Source organism: Triticum aestivum, chromosome 2B, assembly GCF_018294505.1.
Source record: "Triticum aestivum cultivar Chinese Spring chromosome 2B, IWGSC CS RefSeq v2.1, whole genome shotgun sequence".
Classification (NCBI taxonomy): Eukaryota; Viridiplantae; Streptophyta; class Magnoliopsida; order Poales; family Poaceae; genus Triticum; species Triticum aestivum.
Window position 1 is genome coordinate 736055650 of NC_057798.1, and position 27856 is coordinate 736083505.

Genomic DNA, 27856 nt, shown 5'->3' on the forward strand with positions numbered 1-27856 from the left:
TCAAGGGACTCTACTTCCCACCTGAACACAATGCTCACATACTCGTTTGGGTTCTAATTACACGTAGGAATGGAAGGTATCAGGATTTTGTAGACAACGCATAGCAATGATCATACAACCAGATTGTGAGCTTCCAGGTTGAAGAAGTGTTGTGATCCCATAGAAAAAAGTCTAGTCGGCCTCTTGTGAGCTTCACAAGTGCCATTCTTATCAGCCGTGAGTTCTAGATTGCCTCTTTTATCAGCAGTTCATGAATCCATAGCAACTTATTGTATTGCCACATCTTTACAATCAACTGTTGTTATCCTTAATCTATTAGGCATCCGTAAGATCACACCATAAGATTCGATTCAGTGATATGCGAAACATGGTCTTGTGTGATTATTTATATTCAACCAACAAAAAAATATATATTGCATACCCTATTTAAGGCACCCTTCATCTTGTTTTTCATATTTTGTTGATTTAAAAACACAAGCATACTAACACCTTGTTTTCACCTTGTCCTCGATCTAGTAGGCTAACCCTTCACACATCGAGGTGCAAGATCATAACATTTAATTAATTGTTTAAACCATTCACAAAAATAAATAAATTCACATGGTTAAACATATGCCTCTTTAAGTTGATAAATCGTGTTGTTCACAAACTCTACCGTTACCCTCAACCTATTGAAATAAAAATCTTTCTAATTTATTTAATAAGAATCCTAAATTTTTCCTCTGGAAAGTTTAATAAACGCTCTCATAATAGTACATTTATCCTACTGCAATGATAAGAAAACATCCAAACAAAGACAAAGAAGTAAAACAAATAGTACATCTATCCTACTGCTATGACTCGGTTACATCATATGTTGAGCACCTTGCGCCTGAACATTCAAATTTAGTGAGTGTCAATTCTGAATGAAGGCAACGTATTGTTACCTAGGTTTTTGACATAGCCGAGGACACTTGTGTAAAGTCATTGTTGTGCCTTCTTACATTAGCTGTGATTCAGTAAAGCCAGTATAGTGTTTGAGAGTGCGAGTCCATGAATCGGTCTTCTTGAGTGTGAGTCTGGCTGCATAGACAGCAGCAACAGCAACCATGGAGGGCTTGGACGGCACCAGCGCATATTGCATCAGTGCCAGTTCAGCAAAAAAGGACACCATGTTCATCATCTGCATCCATCGAGAGAGAGAGAAACTTCGGTACGCAAACTCTTTCCTTTACAGTGCAAATACATCTGAATTTACATATGGTACATTGTATTCTTTACCTCCCCATAGTTCTTCAAATTGAAGTAAGACGCAGCCATGGCAAAGCGCGCAAGGAACACATAAGGTGTAGGAACTGTCAGGTTCCATCCAAGCCGATTGAGAATGGCTTTCTCCATCCTCAGTATCTGCTTCCTGGAGTAGGCATTGTCTGTTATACAGACCAAATCCCTCACCTGCAGGTGTGTATATACAACCAATCAGAACATGGACTCGAGATACTGCAAAGTGGAAAAGCAAAGGGGGTGGGAGAAATTTCCAGTCTACCTGTGGAAACATCACCTCCTCGTACTTGCAAGCAATCAGCAGGGCTGACACGCCTACCAGCTGAAGCTCCCTCCGAAGCACGAGCTGCTTCGTGAGATACCGGTCGATGATGTACGCCGTAAGGTAGAGGGTCTCCGGCATGAGATCAAACTCGTCATGCACTTCTATTATCCAGTCGACGAGGATGGCCTGCATCTTGGAGCTGAGATGCACCTGGGAGTGAATGTAGTCGCGGGGGCGACGCTCATTCTGCGACGGGACAGGAAAGATCACCTTCAGAGACAAGCAACAGATCACAAGGTTTTTGCACACACCACCTAAGAAGTACTCCCTCTGCAGTTACCTCGGCAACTTTATAGAACTTGTACAGATCATTAACGTAATCCATGAAGGTTAGCTGATTGTCGCCGCCAACCTTATCGATGTCTTGAATCACTTGTTATCGCAGTCGGGAACTGGCAATGTAATGGTGGATCAGGCTCATTGCACAGGTACTCTAAATGATACTCCCTCCGATCCTAAATATAAGTCTTTCTAAAGATATCAATATGGACTACATACGGAGCAAAATGAGTGAATCTACACTCTAAACTACGTCTATATACATCCGTATGTAGTCCATAGTGAAATCTTTAGAAAGACTTATATTTAGGAACGGAGGGAGTACTATCTTATTTTGTTGATAATATAAACCGATGTCTTGTTTAACAGAGCTTACAGAAAAGTAATAAAGACTAGTAAAAGGACTCTCCCCGGTGTAATTTAGGTCATAAGCACCCAGGGTGCCTCAACAAACGCAGAAAGAGAGAGAGAGAGACAGAATGGGGGCAACAGTTCACAAAGAGGTATGGGGCATCCTAACGCCAAAGCATCGCAGGCAAAGAGGTATGAGGGGTGAGCGAGGGTGTTGATCACCTTCTTTCTCGAGTACTTGGGACGGAACTGACGCTGCCCTAGGACAGCTGCCTCGCGCTCACGCCGGAGTCGGGGCTGATCTCAATGGCGTGTTCGGGGAGAGGAGGGGTAGAGTGGCTTAGCATGAGCCCTCCTCGCCGGGGGTTAGTTGCAGCGGGGATTCCGCAGCAAAGCCATGTTCCGATTAGCAAATTTTACCGGCTTCTGTTATGGTATAGGTAAGGAGATATTTTCACTTGACCGTCCATTGATAAAGGGTAAAATCGTCCCTATGAATGTTCCACCTATAGCAAATTTTACCGACTTTGTTACGGTAATAAGGAAATATTTTAGTGGATTCTCTTTTTAGTTCACAATGTATCAAGATCTGGATATAGTCCCGTTTATATAAAAAAGAAAAAGATCTAGATATAGTTGCACACGATTGACGTCATTAATTTACCACCCTCATGCCGAATTATTCTTTTATATGTATATACTTTCCTTACTGTGCAATGTTATGGGGAAACACCAATAGCTATACGAACGAGAGAGAGGGAGAGAGAGAGAGAGAGAGAGAGAGAGAGAGAGAGAGAGAGAGAGAGAGAGCACCAATAGCTATACGAACGAGAGAGGGGGAGGGAGAGGGAGGGGGAGAGAGGGGGAGGGGGAGGGAGAGAGAGAGAGGGAGAGAGGGAGAGAGGGGGGGGGCGGAAGAGAGAGAGAGAGAGCCAACGCTGAGAGTTGCCTCATAGGTATCGTGCCCGGCCCAACACCTGATCCAGAGAGAGAGAGAGAGAGAGAGAGAGAGAGAGAGAGAGAGAGGAAGAGAGGGGGCGAGAGAGAGAGAGAGAGAGAGAGAGAGAGAGAGAGAGATCCAACGCTGAGAGTTGCCTCATAGGTATCGTGCCCGGCCCAACACCTTATCCGCTTTGACAGTGTCGCCGAAGTCGAGATGGGAGAGGTGCTTGGGAAGCTCATGTACATAGTTGGTCTAGGGTTAGTGTTGCCCATGTGACGTTTGGTGTATGCATCGCTTGATGCATAGGCCGGGGTTTATCTTCCTTTTAAAAAAATGTGGCGTTTGGTGTGATGTTGAGAGGGAGCATGGCGTCAACGTTTTTGAATTGCGTTCGGTGGCTAGCGAGGACAGCTGCGCCGTTGGTCCTGCTGCGATTTTATGGTGGTGCGGAGGGTTTAGACCAGCCCGAAAGCCATGAGCTAAATTGCCCATTTCGTGATCTTTCCCGTGGCGTCTTGATTGGTGATAACTTTGGCCAGCGAGAAGGACATGACCACTTGGATCGGGTGCTGGTGAAAGTAGTGTACCAGCTTGCGAGATGTCATGAGCACACCATAGATTATGTTCTAAATTTGTGGGTATCGAGCCTTGATCTCGGAGAGCACTTCGCTGACGACGTACTATGTGTATTTTGTGTTGTAGATCTTAACGCATTTTCTATAAAGATGGTCAAACTTAAGCAAATTTAACTTAGGACAAATCTAGAACATCAATTATTTGGAACAAAGAGAGTAGATGATATTGAGTCGCACTTGAAGCTGAACCAAAATACTTTCTAGATAACATGCTATGGAATTAACTCAGAAAATGGGAGTAGCCTCACAAACCCTTTCCGAGAAGAAATGTGCAGAATTCCGACATGAGATATGTTAGGCGTAGGCTGAATTTGCTTTTTTTCAACAAACAGTGAAATTTATTAACTCGAAATGAACCATCAAGGGATACAAACACAATAAGTACACACCCAGCCTCTGAAGTTGCATGTCCATGCATGCGTATCACAAAGCTTAGTTACAACCTTGAAAAATAATTATCAGGATCGTAAGCCTTGACAACTACCATGGATAATATATATTTGTGGTAGTCTAGCCTAGGTAGTGGATGCAGCAGCTACTTCGCTTTGGTGACGAAGTCCGCTATCGATCGCTTCCTCCCTGTGGCTTATCAAGGTGCATTTTATCACACAAATGGCAAGGACTGTCAACGAAATCGCCAATTATTTGTAGAAGTCGATTGCAGGTGGGCGCAGGGCCACTCCTCCCAACTTTTCGCTGGAATACTTCTCGTACACCACCTTCAACTTGCTCTGGGGAGCAGCCGAGTGTGCGCTCACCAGGATCATTACACTATCACTGAAACCATCAGAGAAAAATGTCAGCACCCCTGAAACCCACGAGGATTATTCAAGCTACAAGTGCATGCTTACATTAGCTGTGACTCGGTAAAGCCAGTATGGTGCTTGAGAGTCTCAGTCCATAGAGGCGTCTTCTTGAGTGTGAGCCTGGCTGCATAGACAGCAGCAGCAGCAACCATGGAGGGCTTGGACGGCACCAGCGCGTATTGCAGCAGCGCCAGTTCAGCAAAAAAGAACACCATATTCTCCATCTGCATCCATACATAGAGAGAAACTTCAGCACACAAACTCGCCGCTTTATGGCGCAAAATGCATCTGAATTTACATATGGTGGCGTATATGTATTCTTTACCTCCTCGTTGTTCTTCAGCTGTGAGGAGGACGCGGCGGCCCTGGCAAAGCGCGAGAGGAACACGTAATGTGTAGGAACTGACAGGTTCCATTCAAGCGTGTTCAGAATGGCCATCTCCGTCCCCAGTATCTGCTCCCTGGTGTACAATGAACAATCAGAACGCGAACTCATACGCAGCAAAGAGAAGGGGAGAGGCTTTCGTTCAGTCTACTACCTCTGGATCCCAGGCGTCCTCCTCCTCATACTTGCAGGCGATCAGCAGGGCCGAGGCGCATACCATCTGCAGCTCACTTCGAAGCACGGGCTTATGCATCGAGAGGTACCGGTCGATGATGTACACCGTGAGGTAGAGGGTCTCCGGCATGAGCTCAAGCTTTTCATGCACTTTTATTATCCAGTCGACGAGGGCGCCCCGCTTCCTGGAGTCGATGTCCACCTGGGAGTCCATGTAGTCGCAGGGGCGGCACTCATTCTGCAACGGGCAGGAAACATCGACTTCAGGTTCAGAGACAATCAAAGATATCACAAGGTTTTTGCACACGCTATGTAAGAGTTAATTATGCGTTACCTCGGCAACTTTGTAGAACTTGTAGATATCCTCTATGTAATCCACGACGCGTAGCTGATCGTCGACGTGTAGCTCATCGATGTCTTGAATCCCTTGTAGGCGTTCGTTGGTTGTTCCAGCCGCAAACTGGCAACGCAACGGTGGATCAGACTCATTGCACAGGTTTATGATACATTGTTTTTGAAAAGGAGATTAATGAAACCTAATGACTTGTTTATAACAAAGCTTACAGAAAATAAATACTATAGAAATTTTAATACATAAGGGAAAACTCTCTCCTAGAGCTGTTTAGGTCAAACCACCCATGGTTCCTAAACAAACCCAGAAAGAGAGGAGTTAGCGGAGAGGAGACACAGCTATCAGAAACGAAGGAAACAACAGTTCAAAGCATATCCCAAGCAAAGCTTAATTTGTGCCCAGCAGAAGCAGAATTAGATGAAGGTTTATGGTACTGGGATGTAAGAAGCCGTCGAAACGAAGTGTTTTGTGACAGATAACGAACCTTAGAGCGTGATGAGGGCATATAGGCGGGCGGGGGTGTTGATCGCCTTCTTCTTCCTCGCGTATACTTCCGGGCGCCGGAGCTGACGCTGCCCTCCGACTGCTGCCTCGCGCTCGCGCCGGAGTGGATGACGTGCTTAGGGGGAGGAGGGGCAGACAGCCTTCGCACAAGCTCTCCTCGCCGCAGGTCTCTCGCGGCCGGGTTCCGCCGCAGCAAAGCGACGTCGTTCCGATTAGCACGAGGCCAGGTTAAGACTTCAAGTACGCTGTCCTCCGACTCCTTGGCTCGCGCTCACGTAGGAGGCGGGGCTGATCTCGATGACGGACAGACGGAGTCTTACATGAGCTCTCCTCGCCGTAGGTCTGTCGGAGCCGGATTCCTCAGGAAAGCGACGTTCCGATTAGCACGAGGCCATGTTAATGCTCCAACTTTGACCGTCAGTTGATAAAGGGTAAATTCTTCGTATGAATGTTCCACATATAGCAATTTTCACCGGCTTTGCCGTGGAAACGATTTTTTTCCCCACTGAATTTGATTTCATATTCTTTTTTTAGATGGATTTCATATTCGTAATATATCACGATCTAGATATAGTTGCATGATGCAAACTCATCTGTGGTTGGATGGTTAGAAGGACAGTGGTGTCCCCGGCTCACCAAGGTTAAGTCCTGGTGCTCGCATTATTTCTGTATTTATTTTAGGATTTTCGGCGATGCGCTTTCAGTGGGAGGAGACGTTCCCGTCGATGACGAGGCGCCTACGTGATTTTGTAAATTTCAAGATGGCATGCCGGCTTAGTCTCTCGGAGGTGCTCATATGGGTAGGATGTGCGTGTGTGCGTTCATAGGGGTGAGTGTATGCATGTATGTATGAGCGCTTGCGTCTGTACTGATGTTAAAAAAAAGAAAAAAAGATATAGTTGCACGGTTGACTTCCATTATTACTTTAACAAGTCGGGAGACTTAGGGCACAATGCTCTAAAAACTTTTTTCTTGTGGGTGACATTAAAAATCGTTATAATGCTCCCGCAAGAAAATGCATTCTGGCCGAACTAGCAACACATAGGCTGGTTGAAGATTTGGCGCTCTCGGGTGCTTCACCCCCTATATAAATATTAAATAAAAAATTAGGAAAATTCAAAGATACCTGAAATTTTTGGATATCAGTCCTGTGAAATTTCGTGAAGAAATGACGCCTGTTGCATTCTTAGTAAAAAAGTCAAAAAATCTATGTATAGAGAAAACTGTCTGGATGGATGGTAGGTCGGACTATATTTTCTTTGCCACGGATACAACATATGCCATCTCTTAACGAAACTAAACATGGGCAGGGTTGATATCCAAAAATTCTAGTTTTTTTAATAAAAAAACCTGTTATTTTTTGAATTCAATATTCAAATAGGGAGTGGAGCATGCAGGAGCTCTTGTGTCCCCCATAGGACCCATGCATGTACACCGCTGCAAAAGGATCGCCATCAAGGTTGCCTACAAGTCGTCATTGTCATCACTTCTTTCCAAGCAAGCTACCCTGACTCCATTGCCAACAACCACCGCAACCCCACGGACGCAAATCAAGCTCGGTGCTACTGCAATCGAACCACCGGCAACCTGCTAGGACAAACATCGATAGATGTCGCAACCGCAGCCAGCTTGTGCTAGAACCAACATTGGCAAATGATGGGACCGTGCTCACCACGTGCTGGAACTGCCATTGGCAAATGCTAGGACTATGGTCACCACGTGCTGGAACCATTGTCGACAAATACCAGGACAATGGTCAGCACATGCGGGAACGGGGGCTTCTACATGATGTTGCGCCTGTGTTCACCATGTGCTGGAACCGGCGTCGGTGAATGTCGGGGCCATGGCTTACAGTTGCTATGACCTACCAATGACAATGTTGGAATGACAACGACAACATTTGCTGGAATGGCAACAACAACATTTGTTGGAATGGTGGCTAACATTTGCTGGAACTAGCATACAGGAGTGTTGCAACCCCAGCGCGGCAGTGCTGAACCAACCGGCCGAAATGTTGGAACGCCCACAATTGTTTGCTGGAACTAAGCGACAGAATGCTTCAACCTCGACGCGATAATGCTGGAAACGGCGCCCAACGTTGCTACAAGCTGGATTGCGGCACCACGACTCCACCGGAGTTGCGACCGTCGCCGGTGGGAGCTGCAACAACACATGGTGGGGATGGAGTGTGCTGGTGCTGCGACCATGAGCTCGAGGATCTGCGACCGGAGGATGCACCACGCTGCAACCAACGACGGCGAGGCGGGATGAGCAGTGTCGGCGCCGTCGGTGGTCCAAGCAGGGGTGGGCGGCGGTGACGCTCTCAAGCGGGAGGGGCTCCTATTCTCCGTTTATTCTGTGGACTCGCGCGAAAGAGATGTATGTCATGAGGAAGAAGAAATCGCACAGCTATAATTGGGCAAATCGGACAGGTAGCACGCAGCCGGCCAAAAATTGGACCGGCTGGCCGGCGCCTAGCGTTGTCCTTACGTGAATGGGTGATGATTCTCTGTAGCACCAAAAAATAGTATTGGGTAGCTTGGTTTACTTTATTTCGGCTAGAGAGCCGCATTCCTGCCCACCTACCTTTTCACACTATATACCGTACTTCTATGATGAAAGATGTACAGTACATTGCCACCTATAAATACCTACTTCTTCCTTCTACTGGTGATCCAACATCAAGGGACTCTACTTCCCACCTGAACACAATGCTCACATACTCGTTTGGGTTCTAATTACACGTAGGAATGGAAGGTATCAGGATTTTGTAGACAACGCATAGCAATGATCATACAACCAGATTGTGAGCTTCCAGGTTGAAGAAGTGTTGTGATCCCATAGAAAAAAGTCTAGTCGGCCTCTTGTGAGCTTCACAAGTGCCATTCTTATCAGCCGTGAGTTCTAGATTGCCTCTTTTATCAGCAGTTCATGAATCCATAGCAACTTATTGTATTGCCACATCTTTACAATCAACTGTTGTTATCCTTAATCTATTAGGCATCCGTAAGATCACACCATAAGATTCGATTCAGTGATATGCGAAACATGGTCTTGTGTGATTATTTATATTCAACCAACAAAAAAATATATATTGCATACCCTATTTAAGGCACCCTTCATCTTGTTTTTCATATTTTGTTGATTTAAAAACACAAGCATACTAACACCTTGTTTTCACCTTGTCCTCGATCTAGTAGGCTAACCCTTCACACATCGAGGTGCAAGATCATAACATTTAATTAATTGTTTAAACCATTCACAAAAATAAATAAATTCACATGGTTAAACATATGCCTCTTTAAGTTGATAAATCGTGTTGTTCACAAACTCTACCGTTACCCTCAACCTATTGAAATAAAAATCTTTCTAATTTATTTAATAAGAATCCTAAATTTTTCCTCTGGAAAGTTTAATAAACGCTCTCATAATAGTACATTTATCCTACTGCAATGATAAGAAAACATCCAAACAAAGACAAAGAAGTAAAACAAATAGTACATCTATCCTACTGCTATGACTCGGTTACATCATATGTTGAGCACCTTGCGCCTGAACATTCAAATTTAGTGAGTGTCAATTCTGAATGAAGGCAACGTATTGTTACCTAGGTTTTTGACATAGCCGAGGACACTTGTGTAAAGTCATTGTTGTGCCTTCTTACATTAGCTGTGATTCAGTAAAGCCAGTATAGTGTTTGAGAGTGCGAGTCCATGAATCGGTCTTCTTGAGTGTGAGTCTGGCTGCATAGACAGCAGCAACAGCAACCATGGAGGGCTTGGACGGCACCAGCGCATATTGCATCAGTGCCAGTTCAGCAAAAAAGGACACCATGTTCATCATCTGCATCCATCGAGAGAGAGAGAAACTTCGGTACGCAAACTCTTTCCTTTACAGTGCAAATACATCTGAATTTACATATGGTACATTGTATTCTTTACCTCCCCATAGTTCTTCAAATTGAAGTAAGACGCAGCCATGGCAAAGCGCGCAAGGAACACATAAGGTGTAGGAACTGTCAGGTTCCATCCAAGCCGATTGAGAATGGCTTTCTCCATCCTCAGTATCTGCTTCCTGGAGTAGGCATTGTCTGTTATCGAGACCAAATCCCTCACCTGCAGGTGTACAACCAATCAGAACATGGACTGGATATACTGCAAAGTGGAAAAGCAAAGGGGTGGGAGAAACTTCCAGTGTACCTGTGGAAACATCATCTCCTCGTACTTGCAAGCAATCAGCAGGGCTGACACGCCTACCAGCTGAAGCTCCCTCCGAAGCACGAGCTGCTTCGTGAGATACCGGTCGATGATGTACGCCGTAAGGTAGAGGGTCTCCGGCATGAGATCAAACTCGTCATGCACTTCTATTATCCAGTCGACGAGGATGGCCTGCATCTTGGAGCTGAGATGCACCTGGGAGTGAATGTAGTCGCGGGGGCGACGCTCATTCTGCGACGGGACAGGAAAGATCACCTTCAGAGACAAGCAACAGATCACAAGGTTTTTGCACACACCACCTAAGAAGTACTCCCTCTGCAGTTACCTCGGCAACTTTATAGAACTTGTACAGATCATTAACGTAATCCATGAAGGTTAGCTGATTGTCGCCGCCAACCTTATCGATGTCTTGAATCACTTGTTATCGCAGTCGGAAACTGGCAATGTAATGGTGGATCAGGCTCATTGCACAGGTACTCTAAATGATACTCCCTCCGATCCTAAATATAAGTCTTTCTAAAGATATCAATATGGACTACATACGGAGCAAAATAAGTGAATCTACACTCTAAACTACGTCTATATACATCCGTATGTAGTCCATAGTGAAATCTCTAGAAAGACTTATATTTAGGAACGGAGGGAGTACTATCTTATTTTGTTGATAATATAAACCGATGTCTTGTTTAACAGAGCTTACAGAAAAGTAATAAAGACTAGTAAAAGGACTCTCCCCGGTGTAATTTAGGTCATAAGCACCCAGGGTGCCTCAACAAACGCAGAAAGAGAGAGAGAGAGACAGAATGGGGGCAACAGTTCACAAAGAGGTATGGGGCATCCTAACGCCAAAGCATCGCAGGCAAAGAGGTATGAGGGGTGAGCGAGGGTGTTGATCACCTTCTTTCTCGAGTACTTGGGACGAAACTGACGCTGCCCTAGGACAGCTGCCTCGCGCTCACGCCGGAGTCGGGGCTGATCTCAATGGCGTGTTCGGGGAGAGGAGGGGTAGAGTGGCTTAGCATGAGCCCTCCTCGCCGGGGGTTAGTTGCAGCGGGGATTCCGCAGCAAAGCCACGTTCCGATTAGCAAATTTTACCGGCTTCTGTTATGGTATAGGTAAGGAGATATTTTCACTTGACCGTCCATTGATAAAGGGTAAAATCGTCCCTATGAATGTTCCACCTATAGCAAATTTTACCGACTTTGTTACGGTAATAAGGAAATATTTTAGTGGATTCTCTTTTTAGTTCACAATGTATCAAGATCTGGATATAGTCCCGTTTATATAAAAAAGAAAAAGATCTAGATATAGTTGCACACGATTGACGTCATTAATTTACCACCCTCATGCCGAATTATTCTTTTATATGTATATACTTTCCTTACTGTGCAATGTTATGGGGAAACACCAATAGCTATACGAACGAGAGAGAGAGAGAGAGAGAGAGAGAGAGAGAGAGAGCACCAATAGCTATACGAACGAGAGAGGGGGAGGGAGAGGGAGGGGGAGAGAGGGGGAGGGGGAGGGAGAGAGAGAGAGGGAGAGAGGGAGAGAGGGGGGGGGCGGAAGAGAGAGAGAGAGAGCCAACGCTGAGAGTTGCCTCATAGGTATCGTGCCCGGCCCAACACCTGATCCAGAGAGAGAGAGAGAGAGAGAGAGGAAGAGAGGGGGCGAGAGAGAGAGAGAGAGAGAGAGAGATCCAACGCTGAGAGTTGCCTCATAGGTATCGTGCCCGGCCCAACACCTTATCCGCTTTGACAGTGTCGCCGAAGTCGAGATGGGAGAGGTGCTTGGGAAGCTCATGTACATAGTTGGTCTAGGGTTAGTGTTGCCCATGTGACGTTTGGTGTATGCATCGCTTGATGCATAGGCCGGGGTTTATCTTCCTTTTAAAAAAATGTGGCGTTTGGTGTGATGTTGAGAGGGAGCATGGCGTCAACGTTTTTGAATTGCGTTCGGTGGCTAGCGAGGACAGCTGCGCCGTTGGTCCTGCTGCGATTTTATGGTGGTGCGGAGGGTTTAGACCAGCCCGAAAGCCATGAGCTAAATTGCCCATTTCGTGATCTTTCCCGTGGCGTCTCGATTGGTGATAACTTTGGCCAGCGAGAAGGACATGACCACTTGGATCGGGTGCTGGTGAAAGTAGTGTACCAGCTTGCGAGATGTCATGAGCACACCATAGATTATGTTCTAAATTTGTGGGTATCGAGCCTTGATCTCGGAGAGCACTTCGCTGACGACGTACTATGTGTATTTTGTGTTGTAGATCTTAACGCATTTTCTATAAAGATGGTCAAACTTAAGCAAATTTAACTTAGGACAAATCTAGAACATCAATTATTTGGAACAAAGAGAGTAGATGATATTGAGTCGCACTTGAAGCTGAACCAAAATACTTTCTAGATAACATGCTATGGAATTAACTCAGAAAATGGGAGTAGCCTCACAAACCCTTTCCGAGAAGAAATGTGCAGAATTCCAACATGAGATATGTTAGGCGTAGGCTGAATTTGCTTTTTTCAACAAACAGTGAAATTTATTAACTCGAAATGAACCATCAAGGGATACGAACACAATAAGTACACACCCAGCCTCTGAAGTTGCATGTCCATGCATGCGTATCACAAAGCTTAGTTACAACCTTGAAAAATAATTATCAGGATCGTAAGCCTTGACAACTACCATGGATAATATATATTTGTGGTAGTCTAGCCTAGGTAGTGGATGCAGCAGCTACTTCGCTTTGGTGACGAAGTCCGCTATCGATCGCTTCCTCCCTGTGGCTTATCAAGGTGCATTTTATCACACAAATGGCAAGGACTGTCAACGAAATCGCCAATTATTTGTAGAAGTCGATTGCAGGTGGGCGCAGGGCCACTCCTCCCAACTTTTCGCTGGAATACTTCTCGTACACCACCTTCAACTTGCTCTGGGGAGCAGCCGAGTGTGCGCTCACCAGGATCATTACACTATCACTGAAACCATCAGAGAAAAATGTCAGCACCCCTGAAACCCACGAGGATTATTCAAGCTACAAGTGCATGCTTACATTAGCTGTGACTCGGTAAAGCCAGTATGGTGCTTGAGAGTCTCAGTCCATAGAGGCGTCTTCTTGAGTGTGAGCCTGGCTGCATAGACAGCAGCAGCAGCAACCATGGAGGGCTTGGACGGCACCAGCGCGTATTGCAGCAGCGCCAGTTCAGCAAAAAAGAACACCATATTCTCCATCTGCATCCATACATAGAGAGAAACTTCAGCACACAAACTCGCCGCTTTATGGCGCAAAATGCATCTGAATTTACATATGGTGGCGTATATGTATTCTTTACCTCCTCGTTGTTCTTCAGCTGTGAGGAGGACGCGGCGGCCCTGGCAAAGCGCGAGAGGAACACGTAATGTGTAGGAACTGACAGGTTCCATTCAAGCGTGTTCAGAATGGCCATCTCCGTCCCCAGTATCTGCTCCCTGGTGTACAATGAACAATCAGAACGCGAACTCATACGCAGCAAAGAGAAGGGGAGAGGCTTTCGTTCAGTCTACTACCTCTGGATCCCAGGCGTCCTCCTCCTCATACTTGCAGGCGATCAGCAGGGCCGAGGCGCATACCATCTGCAGCTCACTTCGAAGCACGGGCTTATGCATCGAGAGGTACCGGTCGATGATGTACACCGTGAGGTAGAGGGTCTCCGGCATGAGCTCAAGCTTTTCATGCACTTTTATTATCCAGTCGACGAGGGCGCCCCGCTTCCTGGAGTCGATGTCCACCTGGGAGTCCATGTAGTCGCAGGGGCGGCACTCATTCTGCAACGGGCAGGAAACATCGACTTCAGGTTCAGAGACAATCAAAGATATCACAAGGTTTTTGCACACGCTATGTAAGAGTTAATTATGCGTTACCTCGGCAACTTTGTAGAACTTGTAGATATCCTCTATGTAATCCACGACGCGTAGCTGATCGTCGACGTGTAGCTCATCGATGTCTTGAATCCCTTGTAGGCGTTCGTTGGTTGTTCCAGCCGCAAACTGGCAACGCAACGGTGGATCAGACTCATTGCACAGGTTTATGATACATTGTTTTTGAAAAGGAGATTAATGAAACCTAATGACTTGTTTATAACAAAGCTTACAGAAAATAAATACTATAGAAATTTTAATACATAAGGGAAAACTCTCTCCTAGAGCTGTTTAGGTCAAACCACCCATGGTTCCTAAACAAACCCAGAAAGAGAGGAGTTAGCGGAGAGGAGACACAGCTATCAGAAACGAAGGAAACAACAGTTCAAAGCATATCCCAAGCAAAGCTTAATTTGTGCCCAGCAGAAGCAGAATTAGATGAAGGTTTATGGTACTGGGATGTAAGAAGCCGTCGAAACGAAGTGTTTTGTGACAGATAACGAACCTTAGAGCGTGATGAGGGCATATAGGCGGGCGGGGGTGTTGATCGCCTTCTTCTTCCTCGCGTATACTTCCGGGCGCCGGAGCTGACGCTGCCCTCCGACTGCTGCCTCGCGCTCGCGCCGGAGTGGATGACGTGCTTAGGGGGAGGAGGGGCAGACAGCCTTCGCACAAGCTCTCCTCGCCGCAGGTCTCTCGCGGCCGGGTTCCGCCGCAGCAAAGCGACGTCGTTCCGATTAGCACGAGGCCAGGTTAAGACTTCAAGTACGCTGTCCTCCGACTCCTTGGCTCGCGCTCACGTAGGAGGCGGGGCTGATCTCGATGACGGACAGACGGAGTCTTACATGAGCTCTCCTCGCCGTAGGTCTGTCGGAGCCGGATTCCTCAGGAAAGCGACGTTCCGATTAGCACGAGGCCATGTTAATGCTCCAACTTTGACCGTCAGTTGATAAAGGGTAAATTCTTCGTATGAATGTTCCACATATAGCAATTTTCACCGGCTTTGCCGTGGAAACGATTTTTTTCCCCACTGAATTTGATTTCATATTCTTTTTTTAGATGGATTTCATATTCGTAATATATCACGATCTAGATATAGTTGCATGATGCAAACTCATCTGTGGTTGGATGGTTAGAAGGACAGTGGTGTCCCCGGCTCACCAAGGTTAAGTCCTGGTGCTCGCATTATTTCTGTATTTATTTTAGGATTTTCGGCGATGCGCTTTCAGTGGGAGGAGACGTTCCCGTCGATGACGAGGCGCCTACGTGATTTTGTAAATTTCAAGATGGCATGCCGGCTTAGTCTCTCGGAGGTGCTCATATGGGTAGGATGTGCGTGTGTGCGTTCATAGGGGTGAGTGTATGCATGTATGTATGAGCGCTTGCGTCTGTACTGATGTTAAAAAAAAGAAAAAAAGATATAGTTGCACGGTTGACTTCCATTATTACTTTAACAAGTCGGGAGACTTAGGGCACAATGCTCTAAAAACTTTTTTCTTGTGGGTGACATTAAAAATCGTTATAATGCTCCCGCAAGAAAATGCATTCTGGCCGAACTAGCAACACATAGGCTGGTTGAAGATTTGGCGCTCTCGGGTGCTTCACCCCCTATATAAATATTAAATAAAAAATTAGGAAAATTCAAAGATACCTGAAATTTTTGGATATCAGTCCTGTGAAATTTCGTGAAGAAATGACGCCTGTTGCATTCTTAGTAAAAAAGTCAAAAAATCTATGTATAGAGAAAACTGTCTGGATGGATGGTAGGTCGGACTATATTTTCTTTGCCACGGATACAACATATGCCATCTCTTAACGAAACTAAACATGGGCAGGGTTGATATCCAAAAATTCTAGTTTTTTTAATAAAAAAACCTGTTATTTTTTGAATTCAATATTCAAATAGGGAGTGGAGCATGCAGGAGCTCTTGTGTCCCCCATAGGACCCATGCATGTACACCGCTGCAAAAGGATCGCCATCAAGGTTGCCTACAAGTCGTCATTGTCATCACTTCTTTCCAAGCAAGCTACCCTGACTCCATTGCCAACAACCACCGCAACCCCACGGACGCAAATCAAGCTCGGTGCTACTGCAATCGAACCACCGGCAACCTGCTAGGACAAACATCGATAGATGTCGCAACCGCAGCCAGCTTGTGCTAGAACCAACATTGGCAAATGATGGGACCGTGCTCACCACGTGCTGGAACTGCCATTGGCAAATGCTAGGACTATGGTCACCACGTGCTGGAACCATTGTCGACAAATACCAGGACAATGGTCAGCACATGCGGGAACGGGGGCTTCTACATGATGTTGCGCCTGTGTTCACCATGTGCTGGAACCGGCGTCGGTGAATGTCGGGGCCATGGCTTACAGTTGCTATGACCTACCAATGACAATGTTGGAATGACAACGACAACATTTGCTGGAATGGCAACAACAACATTTGTTGGAATGGTGGCTAACATTTGCTGGAACTAGCATACAGGAGTGTTGCAACCCCAGCGCGGCAGTGCTGAACCAACCGGCCGAAATGTTGGAACGCCCACAATTGTTTGCTGGAACTAAGCGACAGAATGCTTCAACCTCGACGCGATAATGCTGGAAACGGCGCCCAACGTTGCTACAAGCTGGATTGCGGCACCACGACTCCACCGGAGTTGCGACCGTCGCCGGTGGGAGCTGCAACAACACATGGTGGGGATGGAGTGTGCTGGTGCTGCGACCATGAGCTCGAGGATCTGCGACCGGAGGATGCACCACGCTGCAACCAACGACGGCGAGGCGGGATGAGCAGTGTCGGCGCCGTCGGTGGTCCAAGCAGGGGTGGGCGGCGGTGACGCTCTCAAGCGGGAGGGGCTCCTATTCTCCGTTTATTCTGTGGACTCGCGCGAAAGAGATGTATGTCATGAGGAAGAAGAAATCGCACAGCTATAATTGGGCAAATCGGACAGGTAGCACGCAGCCGGCCAAAAATTGGACCGGCTGGCCGGCGCCTAGCGTTGTCCTTACGTGAATGGGTGATGATTCTCTGTAGCACCAAAAAATAGTATTGGGTAGCTTGGTTTACTTTATTTCGGCTAGAGAGCCGCATTCCTGCCCACCTACCTTTTCACACTATATACCGTACTTCTATGATGAAAGATGTACAGTACATTGCCACCTATAAATACCTACTTCTTCCTTCTACTGGTGATCCAACATCAAGGGACTCTACTTCCCACCTGAACACAATGCTCACATACTCGTTTGGGTTCTAATTACACGTAGGAATGGAAGGTATCAGGATTTTGTAGACAACGCATAGCAATGATCATACAACCAGATTGTGAGCTTCCAGGTTGAAGAAGTGTTGTGATCCCATAGAAAAAAGTCTAGTCGGCCTCTTGTGAGCTTCACAAGTGCCATTCTTATCAGCCGTGAGTTCTAGATTGCCTCTTTTATCAGCAGTTCATGAATCCATAGCAACTTATTGTATTGCCACATCTTTACAATCAACTGTTGTTATCCTTAATCTATTAGGCATCCGTAAGATCACACCATAAGATTCGATTCAGTGATATGCGAAACATGGTCTTGTGTGATTATTTATATTCAACCAACAAAAAAATATATATTGCATACCCTATTTAAGGCACCCTTCATCTTGTTTTTCATATTTTGTTGATTTAAAAACACAAGCATACTAACACCTTGTTTTCACCTTGTCCTCGATCTAGTAGGCTAACCCTTCACACATCGAGGTGCAAGATCATAACATTTAATTAATTGTTTAAACCATTCACAAAAATAAATAAATTCACATGGTTAAACATATGCCTCTTTAAGTTGATAAATCGTGTTGTTCACAAACTCTACCGTTACCCTCAACCTATTGAAATAAAAATCTTTCTAATTTATTTAATAAGAATCCTAAATTTTTCCTCTGGAAAGTTTAATAAACGCTCTCATAATAGTACATTTATCCTACTGCAATGATAAGAAAACATCCAAACAAAGACAAAGAAGTAAAACAAATAGTACATCTATCCTACTGCTATGACTCGGTTACATCATATGTTGAGCACCTTGCGCCTGAACATTCAAATTTAGTGAGTGTCAATTCTGAATGAAGGCAACGTATTGTTACCTAGGTTTTTGACATAGCCGAGGACACTTGTGTAAAGTCATTGTTGTGCCTTCTTACATTAGCTGTGATTCAGTAAAGCCAGTATAGTGTTTGAGAGTGCGAGTCCATGAATCGGTCTTCTTGAGTGTGAGTCTGGCTGCATAGACAGCAGCAACAGCAACCATGGAGGGCTTGGACGGCACCAGCGCATATTGCATCAGTGCCAGTTCAGCAAAAAAGGACACCATGTTCATCATCTGCATCCATCGAGAGAGAGAGAAACTTCGGTACGCAAACTCTTTCCTTTACAGTGCAAATACATCTGAATTTACATATGGTACATTGTATTCTTTACCTCCCCATAGTTCTTCAAATTGAAGTAAGACGCAGCCATGGCAAAGCGCGCAAGGAACACATAAGGTGTAGGAACTGTCAGGTTCCATCCAAGCCGATTGAGAATGGCTTTCTCCATCCTCAGTATCTGCTTCCTGGAGTAGGCATTGTCTGTTATCGAGACCAAATCCCTCACCTGCAGGTGTACAACCAATCAGAACATGGACTGGATATACTGCAAAGTGGAAAAGCAAAGGGGTGGGAGAAACTTCCAGTGTACCTGTGGAAACATCATCTCCTCGTACTTGCAAGCAATCAGCAGGGCTGACACGCCTACCAGCTGAAGCTCCCTCCGAAGCACGAGCTGCTTCGTGAGATACCGGTCGATGATGTACGCCGTAAGGTAGAGGGTCTCCGGCATGAGATCAAACTCGTCATGCACTTCTATTATCCAGTCGACGAGGATGGCCTGCATCTTGGAGCTGAGATGCACCTGGGAGTGAATGTAGTCGCGGGGGCGACGCTCATTCTGCGACGGGACAGGAAAGATCACCTTCAGAGACAAGCAACAGATCACAAGGTTTTTGCACACACCACCTAAGAAGTACTCCCTCTGCAGTTACCTCGGCAACTTTATAGAACTTGTACAGATCATTAACGTAATCCATGAAGGTTAGCTGATTGTCGCCGCCAACCTTATCGATGTCTTGAATCACTTGTTATCGCAGTCGGAAACTGGCAATGTAATGGTGGATCAGGCTCATTGCACAGGTACTCTAAATGATACTCCCTCCGATCCTAAATATAAGTCTTTCTAAAGATATCAATATGGACTACATACGGAGCAAAATAAGTGAATCTACACTCTAAACTACGTCTATATACATCCGTATGTAGTCCATAGTGAAATCTCTAGAAAGACTTATATTTAGGAACGGAGGGAGTACTATCTTATTTTGTTGATAATATAAACCGATGTCTTGTTTAACAGAGCTTACAGAAAAGTAATAAAGACTAGTAAAAGGACTCTCCCCGGTGTAATTTAGGTCATAAGCACCCAGGGTGCCTCAACAAACGCAGAAAGAGAGAGAGAGAGACAGAATGGGGGCAACAGTTCACAAAGAGGTATGGGGCATCCTAACGCCAAAGCATCGCAGGCAAAGAGGTATGAGGGGTGAGCGAGGGTGTTGATCACCTTCTTTCTCGAGTACTTGGGACGAAACTGACGCTGCCCTAGGACAGCTGCCTCGCGCTCACGCCGGAGTCGGGGCTGATCTCAATGGCGTGTTCGGGGAGAGGAGGGGTAGAGTGGCTTAGCATGAGCCCTCCTCGCCGGGGGTTAGTTGCAGCGGGGATTCCGCAGCAAAGCCACGTTCCGATTAGCAAATTTTACCGGCTTCTGTTATGGTATAGGTAAGGAGATATTTTCACTTGACCGTCCATTGATAAAGGGTAAAATCGTCCCTATGAATGTTCCACCTATAGCAAATTTTACCGACTTTGTTACGGTAATAAGGAAATATTTTAGTGGATTCTCTTTTTAGTTCACAATGTATCAAGATCTGGATATAGTCCCGTTTATATAAAAAAGAAAAAGATCTAGATATAGTTGCACACGATTGACGTCATTAATTTACCACCCTCATGCCGAATTATTCTTTTATATGTATATACTTTCCTTACTGTGCAATGTTATGGGGAAACACCAATAGCTATACGAACGAGAGAGAGAGAGAGAGAGAGAGAGAGAGAGAGAGAGCACCAATAGCTATACGAACGAGAGAGGGGGAGGGAGAGGGAGGGGGAGAGAGGGGGAGGGGGAGGGAGAGAGAGAGAGGGAGAGAGGGAGAGAGGGGGGGGGGGCGGAAGAGAGAGAGAGAGAGCCAACGCTGAGAGTTGCCTCATAGGTATCGTGCCCGGCCCAACACCTGATCCAGAGAGAGAGAGAGAGAGAGAGAGGAAGAGAGGGGGCGAGAGAGAGAGAGAGAGAGAGAGAGATCCAACGCTGAGAGTTGCCTCATAGGTATCGTGCCCGGCCCAACACCTTATCCGCTTTGACAGTGTCGCCGAAGTCGAGATGGGAGAGGTGCTTGGGAAGCTCATGTACATAGTTGGTCTAGGGTTAGTGTTGCCCATGTGACGTTTGGTGTATGCATCGCTTGATGCATAGGCCGGGGTTTATCTTCCTTTTAAAAAAATGTGGCGTTTGGTGTGATGTTGAGAGGGAGCATGGCGTCAACGTTTTTGAATTGCGTTCGGTGGCTAGCGAGGACAGCTGCGCCGTTGGTCCTGCTGCGATTTTATGGTGGTGCGGAGGGTTTAGACCAGCCCGAAAGCCATGAGCTAAATTGCCCATTTCGTGATCTTTCCCGTGGCGTCTCGATTGGTGATAACTTTGGCCAGCGAGAAGGACATGACCACTTGGATCGGGTGCTGGTGAAAGTAGTGTACCAGCTTGCGAGATGTCATGAGCACACCATAGATTATGTTCTAAATTTGTGGGTATCGAGCCTTGATCTCGGAGAGCACTTCGCTGACGACGTACTATGTGTATTTTGTGTTGTAGATCTTAACGCATTTTCTATAAAGATGGTCAAACTTAAGCAAATTTAACTTAGGACAAATCTAGAACATCAATTATTTGGAACAAAGAGAGTAGATGATATTGAGTCGCACTTGAAGCTGAACCAAAATACTTTCTAGATAACATGCTATGGAATTAACTCAGAAAATGGGAGTAGCCTCACAAACCCTTTCCGAGAAGAAATGTGCAGAATTCCAACATGAGATATGTTAGGCGTAGGCTGAATTTGCTTTTTTTCAACAAACAGTGAAATTTATTAACTCGAAATGAACCATCAAGGGATACGAACACAATAAGTACACACCCAGCCTCTGAAGTTGCATGTCCATGCATGCGTATCACAAAGCTTAGTTACAACCTTGAAAAATAATTATCAGGATCGTAAGCCTTGACAACTACCATGGATAATATATATTTGTGGTAGTCTAGCCTAGGTAGTGGATGCAGCAGCTACTTCGCTTTGGTGACGAAGTCCGCTATCGATCGCTTCCTCCCTGTGGCTTATCAAGGTGCATTTTATCACACAAATGGCAAGGACTGTCAACGAAATCGCCAATTATTTGTAGAAGTCGATTGCAGGTGGGCGCAGGGCCACTCCTCCCAACTTTTCGCTGGAATACTTCTCGTACACCACCTTCAACTTGCTCTGGGGAGCAGCCGAGTGTGCGCTCACCAGGATCATTACACTATCACTGAAACCATCAGAGAAAAATGTCAGCACCCCTGAAACCCACGAGGATTATTCAAGCTACAAGTGCATGCTTACATTAGCTGTGACTCGGTAAAGCCAGTATGGTGCTTGAGAGTCTCAGTCCATAGAGGCGTCTTCTTGAGTGTGAGCCTGGCTGCATAGACAGCAGCAGCAGCAACCATGGAGGGCTTGGACGGCACCAGCGCGTATTGCAGCAGCGCCAGTTCAGCAAAAAAGAACACCATATTCTCCATCTGCATCCATACATAGAGAGAAACTTCAGCACACAAACTCGCCGCTTTATGGCGCAAAATGCATCTGAATTTACATATGGTGGCGTATATGTATTCTTTACCTCCTCGTTGTTCTTCAGCTGTGAGGAGGACGCGGCGGCCCTGGCAAAGCGCGAGAGGAACACGTAATGTGTAGGAACTGACAGGTTCCATTCAAGCGTGTTCAGAATGGCCATCTCCGTCCCCAGTATCTGCTCCCTGGTGTACAATGAACAATCAGAACGCGAACTCATACGCAGCAAAGAGAAGGGGAGAGGCTTTCGTTCAGTCTACTACCTCTGGATCCCAGGCGTCCTCCTCCTCATACTTGCAGGCGATCAGCAGGGCCGAGGCGCATACCATCTGCAGCTCACTTCGAAGCACGGGCTTATGCATCGAGAGGTACCGGTCGATGATGTACACCGTGAGGTAGAGGGTCTCCGGCATGAGCTCAAGCTTTTCATGCACTTTTATTATCCAGTCGACGAGGGCGCCCCGCTTCCTGGAGTCGATGTCCACCTGGGAGTCCATGTAGTCGCAGGGGCGGCACTCATTCTGCAACGGGCAGGAAACATCGACTTCAGGTTCAGAGACAATCAAAGATATCACAAGGTTTTTGCACACGCTATGTAAGAGTTAATTATGCGTTACCTCGGCAACTTTGTAGAACTTGTAGATATCCTCTATGTAATCCACGACGCGTAGCTGATCGTCGACGTGTAGCTCATCGATGTCTTGAATCCCTTGTAGGCGTTCGTTGGTTGTTCCAGCCGCAAACTGGCAACGCAACGGTGGATCAGACTCATTGCACAGGTTTATGATACATTGTTTTTGAAAAGGAGATTAATGAAACCTAATGACTTGTTTATAACAAAGCTTACAGAAAATAAATACTATAGAAATTTTAATACATAAGGGAAAACTCTCTCCTAGAGCTGTTTAGGTCAAACCACCCATGGTTCCTAAACAAACCCAGAAAGAGAGGAGTTAGCGGAGAGGAGACACAGCTATCAGAAACGAAGGAAACAACAGTTCAAAGCATATCCCAAGCAAAGCTTAATTTGTGCCCAGCAGAAGCAGAATTAGATGAAGGTTTATGGTACTGGGATGTAAGAAGCCGTCGAAACGAAGTGTTTTGTGACAGATAACGAACCTTAGAGCGTGATGAGGGCATATAGGCGGGCGGGGGTGTTGATCGCCTTCTTCTTCCTCGCGTATACTTCCGGGCGCCGGAGCTGACGCTGCCCTCCGACTGCTGCCTCGCGCTCGCGCCGGAGTGGATGACGTGCTTAGGGGGAGGAGGGGCAGACAGCCTTCGCACAAGCTCTCCTCGCCGCAGGTCTCTCGCGGCCGGGTTCCGCCGCAGCAAAGCGACGTCGTTCCGATTAGCACGAGGCCAGGTTAAGACTTCAAGTACGCTGTCCTCCGACTCCTTGGCTCGCGCTCACGTAGGAGGCGGGGCTGATCTCGATGACGGACAGACGGAGTCTTACATGAGCTCTCCTCGCCGTAGGTCTGTCGGAGCCGGATTCCTCAGGAAAGCGACGTTCCGATTAGCACGAGGCCATGTTAATGCTCCAACTTTGACCGTCAGTTGATAAAGGGTAAATTCTTCGTATGAATGTTCCACATATAGCAATTTTCACCGGCTTTGCCGTGGAAACGATTTTTTTCCCCACTGAATTTGATTTCATATTCTTTTTTTAGATGGATTTCATATTCGTAATATATCACGATCTAGATATAGTTGCATGATGCAAACTCATCTGTGGTTGGATGGTTAGAAGGACAGTGGTGTCCCCGGCTCACCAAGGTTAAGTCCTGGTGCTCGCATTATTTCTGTATTTATTTTAGGATTTTCGGCGATGCGCTTTCAGTGGGAGGAGACGTTCCCGTCGATGACGAGGCGCCTACGTGATTTTGTAAATTTCAAGATGGCATGCCGGCTTAGTCTCTCGGAGGTGCTCATATGGGTAGGATGTGCGTGTGTGCGTTCATAGGGGTGAGTGTATGCATGTATGTATGAGCGCTTGCGTCTGTACTGATGTTAAAAAAAGAAAAAAAGATATAGTTGCACGGTTGACTTCCATTATTACTTTAACAAGTCGGGAGACTTAGGGCACAATGCTCTAAAAACTTTTTTCTTGTGGGTGACATTAAAAATCGTTATAATGCTCCCGCAAGAAAATGCATTCTGGCCGAACTAGCAACACATAGGCTGGTTGAAGATTTGGCGCTCTCGGGTGCTTCACCCCCTATATAAATATTAAATAAAAAATTAGGAAAATTCAAAGATACCTGAAATTTTTGGATATCAGTCCTGTGAAATTTCATGAAGAAATGACGCCTGTTGCATTCTTAGTAAAAAAGTCAAAAAATCTATGTATAGAGAAAACTGTCTGGATGGATGGTAGGTCGGACTATATTTTCTTTGCCACGGATACAACATATGCCATCTCTTAACGAAACTAAACATGGGCAGGGTTGATATCCAAAAATTCTAGTTTTTTTAATAAAAAAACCTGTTATTTTTTGAATTCAATATTCAAATAGGGAGTGGAGCATGCAGGAGCTCTTGTGTCCCCCATAGGACCCATGCATGTACACCGCTGAAAAAGGATCGCCATCAAGGTTGCCTACAAGTCGTCATTGTCATCACTTCTTTCCAAGCAAGCTACCCTGACTCCATTGCCAACAACCACCGCAACCCCACGGACGCAAATCAAGCTCGGTGCTACTGCAATCGAACCACCGGCAACCTGCTAGGACAAACATCGATAGATGTCGCAACCGCAGCCAGCTTGTGCTAGAACCAACATTGGCAAATGATGGGACCGTGCTCACCACGTGCTGGAACTGCCATTGGCAAATGCTAGGACTATGGTCACCACGTGCTGGAACCATTGTCGACAAATACCAGGACAATGGTCAGCACATGCGGGAACGGGGGCTTCTACATGATGTTGCGCCTGTGTTCACCATGTGCTGGAACCGGCGTCGGTGAATGTCGGGGCCATGGCTTACAGTTGCTATGACCTACCAATGACAATGTTGGAATGACAACGACAACATTTGCTGGAATGGCAACAACAACATTTGTTGGAATGGTGGCTAACATTTGCTGGAACTAGCATACAGGAGTGTTGCAACCCCAGCGCGGCAGTGCTGAACCAACCAGCCGAAATGTTGGAACGCCCACAATTGTTTGCTGGAACTAAGCGACAGAATGCTTCAACCTCGACGCGATAATGCTGGAAACGGCGCCCAACGTTGCTACAAGCTGGATTGCGGCACCACGACTCCACCGGAGTTGCGACCGTCGCCGGTGGGAGCTGCAACAACACATGGTGGGGATGGAGTGTGCTGGTGCTGCGACCATGAGCTCGAGGATCTGCGACCGGAGGATGCACCACGCTGCAACCAACGACGGCGAGGCGGGATGAGCAGTGTCGGCGCCGTCGGTGGTCCAAGCAGGGGTGGGCGGCGGTGACGCTCTCAAGCGGGAGGGGCTCCTATTCTCCGTTTATTCTGTGGACTCGCGCGAAAGAGATGTATGTCATGAGGAAGAAGAAATCGCACAGCTATAATTGGGCAAATCGGACAGGTAGCACGCAGCCGGCCAAAAATTGGACCGGCTGGCCGGCGCCTAGCGTTGTCCTTACGTGAATGGGTGATGATTCTCTGTAGCACCAAAAAATAGTATTGGGTAGCTTGGTTTACTTTATTTCGGCTAGAGAGCCGCATTCCTGCCCACCTACCTTTTCACACTATATACCGTACTTCTATGATGAAAGATGTACAGTACATTGCCACCTATAAATACCTACTTCTTCCTTCTACTGGTGATCCAACATCAAGGGACTCTACTTCCCACCTGAACACAATGCTCACATACTCGTTTGGGTTCTAATTACACGTAGGAATGGAAGGTATCAGGATTTTGTAGACAACGCATAGCAATGATCATACAACCAGATTGTGAGCTTCCAGGTTGAAGAAGTGTTGTGATCCCATAGAAAAAAGTCTAGTCGGCCTCTTGTGAGCTTCACAAGTGCCATTCTTATCAGCCGTGAGTTCTAGATTGCCTCTTTTATCAGCAGTTCATGAATCCATAGCAACTTATTGTATTGCCACATCTTTACAATCAACTGTTGTTATCCTTAATCTATTAGGCATCCGTAAGATCACACCATAAGATTCGATTCAGTGATATGCGAAACATGGTCTTGTGTGATTATTTATATTCAACCAACAAAAAAATATATATTGCATACCCTATTTAAGGCACCCTTCATCTTGTTTTTCATATTTTGTTGATTTAAAAACACAAGCATACTAACACCTTGTTTTCACCTTGTCCTCGATCTAGTAGGCTAACCCTTCACACATCGAGGTGCAAGATCATAACATTTAATTAATTGTTTAAACCATTCACAAAAATAAATAAATTCACATGGTTAAACATATGCCTCTTTAAGTTGATAAATCGTGTTGTTCACAAACTCTACCGTTACCCTCAACCTATTGAAATAAAAATCTTTCTAATTTATTTAATAAGAATCCTAAATTTTTCCTCTGGAAAGTTTAATAAACGCTCTCATAATAGTACATTTATCCTACTGCAATGATAAGAAAACATCCAAACAAAGACAAAGAAGTAAAACAAATAGTACATCTATCCTACTGCTATGACTCGGTTACATCATATGTTGAGCACCTTGCGCCTGAACATTCAAATTTAGTGAGTGTCAATTCTGAATGAAGGCAACGTATTGTTACCTAGGTTTTTGACATAGCCGAGGACACTTGTAGTTTTGACAAGTTCACTTTCGAATTTGAAAGCACAGCTAGCCATGCCACATACTCTCTCTCTCTCTCTCTCTCTCTCTCTCTGTGTGTGTGTGTGTGTGTGTGTGTGTGTGTGTAAAAGACTGGGTTTGTTATTTATAATAATTGCTCACATATTCTTTTTTTTCCACTATGATTGTTGCATGTATGTTTTATTGCTAGCCTTGGTATGTTATTGAATCTCCTATTTTTGACATATGTGAATGTTGTTTCTTTCCTGGATTACGTTCCATATTTTCTTGAGCAATACATTGATGCAATGATGGTATACACTTATGGATGATCATGGCAATGTTTTAGAATGCTAAAGCATGTTGACAAATGTCCTTAAGTTTTTTCCAAAAATTTTCAACACATGTAGGAGGCAACCGATGTGCTCATGTAACAAGCAGATTTCTAGGTTCGATGAGCTCAAGTAACCATCTGTGAAAAAAAAAGTTCTACATGATATGAAGAGTCGCAATGAAAAAACAATGTTCTACATGATATGAAGCTGAAGCAAACTACATTGCAAGCTCAAACCTCCAATGAAATAGGCTTCGGTGTGTAACAGTTGAGCCGCAATAATGCACTTACTTTGGGTTGGCCAAGAGATTCAAGGGTATCCTTTCCAAACCAAAATTAAGGTCTGCACATGCGAAGATATGAAAGACATTGGTGGAGCATGGAGCAAATGAGAGAGAGAGAGAGAGAGAGAGAGAGAGAGAGAGAGAGAGAGAGAGAGAGAGATAGAGAGAGAGAGAGAGGATACCAACAACAAGATGGATACATATGTAAAAAAACAAGAAAGCAAATTTGGATTACTCTATTGGGACCATCCTTTTGATTTGGATAATCTTGTAGTCAGGGGCAATACGTAAGTGAAAAATTATTATAATATTGTTTTGGC

General features: G+C 45.7%; 3 protein-coding genes and 3 pseudogenes across 3 annotated transcripts; all 6 read right to left on the reverse strand.

Moving 5' to 3' along the window:
• Positions 1–849: 849 nt before the first annotated feature.
• On the reverse strand, positions 850–4210 carry LOC123039509 (cyclin-B1-1-like). The gene is made up of 6 exons (XM_044462649.1): positions 4186–4210; positions 1869–1960; positions 1583–1798; positions 1261–1434; positions 984–1162; positions 850–871 (listed from the first exon to the last, which is right to left on the reverse strand). The coding sequence occupies exons 1-6, from the start codon at positions 4208–4210 to the stop codon at positions 850–852; spliced, it is 708 nt and encodes a 235-aa protein (XP_044318584.1).
• On the reverse strand, positions 4189–7749 carry LOC123039510 (cyclin-B1-1-like; annotated as a pseudogene).
• Positions 7750–9677: 1928 nt separating this feature from the next.
• On the reverse strand, positions 9678–12846 carry LOC123039511 (cyclin-B1-1-like). Its single transcript, XM_044462650.1, has 5 exons — positions 12822–12846; positions 10560–10651; positions 10217–10465; positions 9959–10132; positions 9678–9860 (listed from the first exon to the last, which is right to left on the reverse strand). Exons 1-5 carry the CDS (start codon positions 12844–12846, stop codon positions 9678–9680), a joined length of 723 nt encoding a protein of 240 aa, XP_044318585.1.
• LOC123039513 (cyclin-B1-1-like) lies at positions 12829–16385 on the reverse strand (annotated as a pseudogene).
• A 1928-nt stretch (positions 16386–18313) lies between these two features.
• Positions 18314–21485, reverse strand: LOC123039514 (cyclin-B1-1-like). The gene is made up of 5 exons (XM_044462651.1): positions 21461–21485; positions 19196–19287; positions 18853–19101; positions 18595–18768; positions 18314–18496 (listed from the first exon to the last, which is right to left on the reverse strand). The coding sequence occupies exons 1-5, from the start codon at positions 21483–21485 to the stop codon at positions 18314–18316; spliced, it is 723 nt and encodes a 240-aa protein (XP_044318586.1).
• LOC123039515 (cyclin-B1-1-like) lies at positions 21468–25023 on the reverse strand (annotated as a pseudogene).
• Positions 25024–27856: the final 2833 nt, after the last annotated feature.

Coding starts and splice junctions, on each gene's coding strand:
- LOC123039509 (XM_044462649.1), bottom strand. CDS start 4,210: ATGGACATGCAACTTCAGAGGCTGG. Junction 1,961..4,185: donor CATGCAACTTCAGAGGCTGG/GTGTGTACTTAT, acceptor TGCGATAACAAG/TGATTCAAGACATCGATAAG. Junction 1,163..1,260: donor ATTTGAAGAACTATGGGGAG/GTAAAGAATACA, acceptor CGATGGATGCAG/ATGATGAACATGGTGTCCTT.
- LOC123039511 (XM_044462650.1), bottom strand. CDS start 12,846: ATGGACATGCAACTTCAGAGGCTGG. Junction 10,133..10,216: donor AGGAGATGATGTTTCCACAG/GTACACTGGAAG, acceptor GTACACCTGCAG/GTGAGGGATTTGGTCTCGAT. Junction 9,861..9,958: donor ATTTGAAGAACTATGGGGAG/GTAAAGAATACA, acceptor CGATGGATGCAG/ATGATGAACATGGTGTCCTT.
- LOC123039514 (XM_044462651.1), bottom strand. CDS start 21,485: ATGGACATGCAACTTCAGAGGCTGG. Junction 19,102..19,195: donor AGTTCTATAAAGTTGCCGAG/GTAACTGCAGAG, acceptor GTCCCGTCGCAG/AATGAGCGTCGCCCCCGCGA. Junction 18,769..18,852: donor AGGAGATGATGTTTCCACAG/GTACACTGGAAG, acceptor GTACACCTGCAG/GTGAGGGATTTGGTCTCGAT.